This window comes from Dioscorea cayenensis, chromosome 1 (genome assembly GCF_009730915.1).
Source record: "Dioscorea cayenensis subsp. rotundata cultivar TDr96_F1 chromosome 1, TDr96_F1_v2_PseudoChromosome.rev07_lg8_w22 25.fasta, whole genome shotgun sequence".
Lineage (NCBI taxonomy): Eukaryota > Viridiplantae > Streptophyta > Magnoliopsida > Dioscoreales > Dioscoreaceae > Dioscorea > Dioscorea cayenensis.
In genome coordinates this window covers 15,239,221-15,245,862 of record NC_052471.1, presented here as the reverse complement: position 1 = coordinate 15,245,862, position 6,642 = coordinate 15,239,221, and the positions used below count along the sequence as shown (strand labels likewise).

General features: G+C 32.2%; 2 protein-coding genes across 4 annotated transcripts; both read right to left on the bottom strand.

Moving 5' to 3' along the window:
* Positions 1-577: 577 nt before the first annotated feature.
* Positions 578-1,939, bottom strand: LOC120269243 (protein TPR1-like). Of its 3 annotated transcripts, XM_039276677.1 has the most exons (3): positions 1,597-1,939; positions 1,290-1,469; positions 578-864 (listed from the first exon to the last, which is right to left on the bottom strand). In XM_039276677.1, the coding sequence occupies exons 2-3, from the start codon at positions 1,464-1,466 to the stop codon at positions 679-681; spliced, it is 363 nt and encodes a 120-aa protein (XP_039132611.1). In that variant the 5' UTR covers positions 1,467-1,469; positions 1,597-1,939; the 3' UTR covers positions 578-678. The 3 variants fall into 3 exon arrangements, with proteins under 3 accessions (XP_039132611.1, XP_039132678.1, XP_039132546.1); XM_039276744.1 differs by lacking the exon at positions 1,597-1,939 and having other exon boundaries at positions 578-1,210; positions 1,290-1,588; XM_039276612.1 differs by lacking the exon at positions 1,597-1,939 and having other exon boundaries at positions 1,290-1,588.
* A 192-nt stretch (positions 1,940-2,131) lies between these two features.
* On the bottom strand, positions 2,132-6,285 carry LOC120254373. The gene is made up of 5 exons (XM_039262515.1): positions 6,243-6,285; positions 5,671-5,876; positions 2,512-2,597; positions 2,315-2,399; positions 2,132-2,214 (listed from the first exon to the last, which is right to left on the bottom strand). The coding sequence occupies exons 1-5, from the start codon at positions 6,283-6,285 to the stop codon at positions 2,149-2,151; spliced, it is 486 nt and encodes a 161-aa protein (XP_039118449.1). The 3' UTR covers positions 2,132-2,148.
* Between the last annotated feature and the right edge of the window lie 357 nt (positions 6,286-6,642).

Sequence of the window (6,642 nt, the reverse complement as noted above, 5' to 3'; positions counted from 1 at the left end):
ACGAATACACAAATGTGCTGAAAGGCAAGCAAAAGCATGAATTGAGGGTAAGAAAACATGATATTAGTTGCACTCATCAAACACACTAAAACAAATAAGGCTTATAGCGGTGGGAAAATCAGCTGCTATAAGCCTCATTTTAGCCCTAATGCCCCTATAGTAGGAGATATCCAATTAGCTTCTAAATCCTTAGTCGCTATATGTTTTTAGTGACGACTAATCTTGCCGCTATAAAATCTATTGTGGTGGAATATTTTTGATGCTATAATTGATTTAGATTTGTTTAGCATCCCTATAGTGACAAAAAAATTTTGTCATTATAAATTCTATAGTGACGGAACATTTCTGCCGCTATATGTCCCATAGAATTGTTTAGTAACCTATAGCGGTGGAAAAATTTGCCTTTGAAACCCTTGTAAATTGAGTACATACTTTATTAGCTAATCAAATCTGTTTTTAATATAAACAAACAAAGATATATATATATATATATATATTTGAGAGAACATGAAAGATAACATTAATATTTTAATTTATTAATGAATGAACAACTTATTTTTTATAATCAATTTACATATTATAAGCAAACACACAAACATATGCGCACACACACATTACTAGTCTCTCATCATAACAACAAAATATATACAAAATATCAAGCACATAAGGCCACGGGGGCTAAAACTTTTCTACAATGATATCTCCTCTAAAAACACACGCTTTCTCATTTGGCAAAGAGGGGCATGGCAAAGTTAGGCACCTCAGATACTGAACTCTAGTATCACCAATAGTAGCCTTTCCAATGGGCAATTGAATTGCATTGGATTTCTTTTTCTCCCAGGAATTAGTGTTCCAAATACATTGCTGCAATCACAACAATAAGTGCATGACTATTGTAAAAAATTACAATATAAAATACTTCTTGGATATGAGCACAGATTTCTGACATAAAACATGCATGTTACTAATGAAAACTGTGGGGTACAACAGCTAAATTTCTAAGGTAAATACTATAGAAAGAAACGATAACAAAGTAACTTGCTTCATACCTAAGCATCAGCACCTAAAGATACTACAATATTAAGAATATTTTCGAAAGCTAAGCCAGTTATCACTATTGGAATGGAGGATTGTAGAATCCTTTATTGTCCAGTAAATGGAAGGCTAAATAATTTGAAGTAGGGAATGGCGGCATGGAAGTTGTCATCACCTGCAAAGACAATGATCACATGAAATTAATGATAACTCATCAAGAAATTTCATTTAGTATTTTTTTAATAGCAGCTTACCTTGAAAGTCATCATATTGAGCAAAGAGACCTTTCCTCCACAAGCAGACATCACATAAGAATCGTTCTTTGAAAGTGCTATGCAAGGAACTACTTCTTCAGGGTTTGTATTTGAAACATCATTGGTCATAACAAGACCGATGTTTGGCTGGCATTGTTGGGGAGCAACACTTGCCATGGTCTTTAACATAATAAAGTCAGAAATTTTGTATGTCACACAAATATCAATCAAATAGACTGACACAGATATGAGTCCATTACACAAGCTCTTAACTAATATAAATAACAAAGAGATTTCAGGTTCATACCTAAGAAATATGGATCTGATAAATTTCAATTTGGAAGATTCTGGAACTGTGCAGATATTGCTTCTGTCAAAAATTTGACAAGATGCTTCCTACCAACCTCCGATTCCTTCTTTAGCTCAATATAATGAACTTGCACATGATAACTTGTAGATTATAAAGAAAGTAGTTCATACATAGATATTAATGTACCTGTAAGGTCAAAATATAATAAATAAGCTTCTAAATAGTTCAAATAACCAAATAATAAATTACAACTTCAATAAGAACAGCACTAGAATCGCTGGTTTTCTCAATCTTTGTAAGTATGTCAGAAAAGCTATCCACAAGATTTAAATCAATTAAATGCAGGCTACTAAAGTATATAGAAAGCAAATGAGACAAACACCTTCACAATCTTCGGAAGCTATGAATTATATCATTTGTTTGAAGACAATACATCTAGCAGTGGGAAAAATAACACTCATCATTCCTACAGGATGAAAAGAAATTATATACCTTACGAGACCTGTTTGAGATAGACCAACTTCAATTATGACAATAAGGCATTTGAGATCATGCTTCACTTGCATATTCATATTGTTCAGTTAAGCTTGGGTCTAACAGAGGAACAAGTTCTGCCTGTAATTAAGTTATTTTTAAGTTATAAGGAAAATAAACCATAGCAACTTTCGTTGGAAAACAATTGTCTGATACGTTTCACGTGAATGATTCAACAGACCTTCAAATTTGCTTGCCATAACTCCGCAACAATTTCCATGCATTTTTGCAGCAGCCCACCTCCACCTTTTGAACAGACAAGCATACTGATATGGTTTTCACATCTATATCAGCGTTGTGGCAGGTTGTAAAAATTCTTCAGAAAGTTGTGAGTAAACTTCAGAGCAAATCAATTTAATGACAACAGAAAGATCAAACCTGAAATTTCTGATATCAACCGAAGAATGAGGAAATATCTTTTCCAATGCAAGGCTGACTCCAATTGCATTCGGAGAGTAAGATTTCTTTAAAAGAAATTGAAAAATGTGAGAGTACATCTAGTTTATTTCAGACTTCTTGCAGATCTAAAATAGGGAGCATTCTTTGAAAACAAAAGTAGGGTTATATATAACTGTGTTTGTTTACTTATATTTTGGTCCTTATTTAAGTAAGTGTGGCTGTACATACGCATTTTATGTTAGATTTGGCCAAAGATATAACTTTACCACTGATTATCCGTGTAAATTTTCCATGGAGAAAGGTGAGTTGTACTTCATGACTGTTTAATCACCAAATTCCTAATTAAAAAATCTACAATTTGGGGTCATGGCTGAAAAGTTATAAGGGCTATGACCATATATGAATAGATATCTCACAAATTTTATTCGTTCATAGGAACATGGCTAATTAGGACTTAGTCAGATCTTTCACGATAAACAAATATAGAATAAAAGAGAAAGTAGAGCAAAGAAAGAACAAAATATGGGAAAAAGAAAATTATAGAAATAAAAAAAAATGGAACATGATACTATAGACGTAAAGAACCCAAAAATTATGAAGCTCTCTACATTGAGTAATGAACTCTTTGACCCAAGATCAGTGGATTTTCAAGTTAAGATGTTATTAGGAAACACAATTAAAGCTTCTAATCAACAATCAATATATAATGCTAAAATCTAGAATTTTTCAGATTCTGTCATACCCAATTCCTATGTTTCAGTTGAACAGAGAGAATGTTCTATCATAGGCACAAATAAAGACGTGCAAATAGATGGCATAAAGCACAATAAATGGCATTCAAGACTTAACACATAACCAGGTCAGGCCTCTCCCCGTCCCGCCCCACCTGGTTACCACCCCTAAAACAATCTCAGCATATGTGATAAAATCACCTCAATGAATATCTTTTGAAAGAAAATATAAAATAACCCAGTTTACTAATTTACCTTATAAAAGGGCTATGTGCCTATTATAGTTGTTATCTATGCTAATGACTTAAATATTGTCACAACTCCCGAAAAACTTCCAAAAGCAATAAGCTATTTAAAGAAAGAAAGAAAGTTGAAATCAAACATTTTAGCAAAACAAAAAAGTTGTCTCAGCTTGGAGATTTTATTATTATTATTTTTTTTGAACAGTCAGCTTGGAGATTAAGTATTTAAAAAATAAAACATTTGTTTTTTAATGAACTTATTTAAAAAAAAGGTTTTAAAATAATTTTACAGGGGAAAAGCATATCCATTCAGTATCCCTATGGTTGTGAAATTGCTTGATATAAATAAAGATTTATTCTGAATTTTAAGAAAAAGTGATAAATAGCTTCTCAATCATGAAATACCATACACTAGTGTTATTGAGGCGCCAATGCTTCTTGCTAATGGTGTACAACCAGATATAGCATTTTCTAAGAGCTTATTAGCAAAATTTAATCACGCAAACACAAAAACATTGGAATAGAATCAAGCATATAATTTGATATCTTTAAAGAACAATTAAAATGATTTTATTTTATTCCAATGAATTTAGATCTCAACTAATCCGCTAAGCAAATGCAAGATATATTAATCCAATGCCCATAAAGCTCAATCTCAAATAGGTTATTTATTCACAAACTCAAATCTTGTCTAGAGGCACTCATAGCTTATAGCAATATGGTAAAATTAAACGATAATACAAAAGATAATGGCCCAATAATATCATCATTATCGCGTTTTATAGAAAAACAAAGCATACTAATCATCTTGCAAATCCGAACTGCAAAATCATGCTAAAAGGGAAAAGGAGAAGGAAAGGCAAGTCTATATTCCCATAACCAGTTATCAAACCTTTAAAAAGGTAGATTTTCTAACAAAGTAACACCAAGCAAAATCAGGACCGAAACTTGGGGAAAATTTGAGATGGCATTGTCACACTCATGCTGACACAAACACAAGCTAACTTCAGGTTGACGTTAACACAACAAACATTCTTCTGCCTGGGAATATAAATAGAAGACCACATACCCTGCTACACATCATTTGGATTTATATAAGAATATAACAAGGACATGGTACTTGATTGTAAAATGAAGATTGCTGTCCAAACTTCTAAAAGAAAATTTTCAAGGAATAATGCACCATAAAGGAAAAGGCGCAGAGTCTGCAGACATGGCATAGTCTCTCACCTGAGAATAGAGATCCTTATTTTTCTCAATCCCCCACATTCTTAAATAATTTAAAAGGGCTGACATCTCTTCAAAGGCCTTGTGGGTAAATTTATCAGCAATCTTTTTGTAGTTATCATACATAGTTTTTCTCAATCAGTAATAGAAAGAAAACAAATAAAGAAGTGACAAAAACTGGAGAAAGAGCCCCTCTCAATCTAGCAAGGGTTTGTTATGCAGATCACAAAATCTTAAGTCCGTTGTTTGTAATCTGTCAACTGTTGCTGCAGAAGCATTACGATAAACAAGCATTATTCTGTTTAAGAAAATGGCCCTTCAGACAAGTCATGCAACATCTTACACACTTAATCATCTTTGTTCTAGTTTGGAAGAAGAACATTTTACAAAGTCTAATCAGTCAATTATTTTCATGTCGTGCTAACTGATAACTTAAACATCATGTTTTCTACTTTATTTTTGGTGAATTGAGTCAACATTCAACTCAATTTGAGGATGAATTCATAACTATATTTCATCTAAACAAAGAATTCAATGTATGAATACAAAGCTTTACAAATCACCATGGGAGAAGTTTTTGATCTACAGTACAAATAGAGAAAAATCACATGAATTCAAGTAAATAATCAACATATCTATGATCCAATCCAAATCAAACTAAAAATGAACAGATCGCCTCAAAATTTTCACGATCTGCAAACCAGATCCAAAACAAAAACCTAAATCCTTCACAACAACTTAAAAACACAGACATCATCAACAATCTAAGCTTCAACAAGGATTTACATCAATAATTCCATCAGCTCACCGATCAAATAACATAAGACTAGTATCAAAAGAATCAGATGAAAAAGCATAGCAAAATGAACCAGATCTGAGGCAAAATCGATAAGCGAGATCCCAAAAAAGAGCGAGATAAGATATCGAGGTAAACATACTCCACATTCGAAAAGAATCGCCGGCGTCGAAAGAGGAGCAGCGGCAGGGGAACGTACGTGACGATGAGACCAAGGCTCAGGTGGAGAACGCCGTGCTAACCACACCGGCGGCGGAAGCACCTGCCGGAACAGAGAAACGAGCTCGAGCCCTCTTGTTCCCTTCTCTCGTTTCTCTCTCTCTCTCTCTCTCGCGCGCGCTCGCTCTTCTTCGTAAAAATACAAAAACTATATATAATAAGAATAAAAATTAGTAGGTGGAGTTGTGATGTAATTATATTAGTCAAAATTGGGGTATCTATAATTAATTTTTATGAATTATTACCTTTTAAGAAAAAGAAAATATATAATTAAATTGTATAAATTAATTTACGGGGAAATACCCAAAAATCCCTGGGAAGTTTGGATAATCCTATTTAATCCCCCTAAAGTATTGAGTTTGCTCACGGGTCTCTCCTTTTTCTTTTATTTATTTTTCAGCCCATTAGCAATTGATGGAGAAAACGAAGACGTTAAAATTCTTGTGTAATTACACTAATGCCCTTAAGACAAAATATTTGAGAAAAATTAATTGCCTATCATTTTCAACCCCATTTTTTCCTTGGGAACCACTGGCATGAACGGTTGGCTCGTTGATTCGGGATCAAAACTGATATTATTATTATTATTATTATATTGTTAAAAATTGAATTTGAAACTTTGATTATTTTTTTATGAAGATAATAAATTTAAATTTTATTTTTTCTTAAATTTATAGTATTTTAATTTTGTTTAAAGATTAAGATAATTTTAAATAATATTTAATTATTATTTTATAAGTAATTAATGGAATTATTTTTAAGTTGGTTAATAAAACTTATTTTATTTTGTAAGAATACCAATCTCTCTTAATGATTTATCCCAATTTCTTTCCTTCTTTCTTGTCACGCTACTTTGCTGTTTTTTTTTGTTATAATTTTTTATTAATGAAATTAT

Bases quoted from the DNA above. Each gene is read 5' to 3' on its own strand.
- LOC120269243 (XM_039276612.1), bottom strand. From the start codon at position 1,478: ATGTTAAAGACCATGGCAAGTGTTGCTCCCCAACAATGCCAGCCAAAC. The intron at 865-1,289 runs GTAAGCTGCTAT...TTGTGATTGCAG, and splicing joins TCAATATGATGACTTTCAAG to CAATGTATTTGGAACACTAA.
- LOC120254373 (XM_039262515.1), bottom strand. From the start codon at position 6,285: ATGCCAGTGGTTCCCAAGGAAAAAATGGGGTTGAAAATGATAG. The intron at 5,877-6,242 runs GCAATTAATTTT...ATTTTTACGAAG, and splicing joins AATGGGGTTGAAAATGATAG to AAGAGCGAGCGCGCGCGAGA. The intron at 2,598-5,670 runs GTATGTTTACCT...TTTCTTTTAAAG, and splicing joins CGATTCTTTTCGAATGTGGA to AAATCTTACTCTCCGAATGC.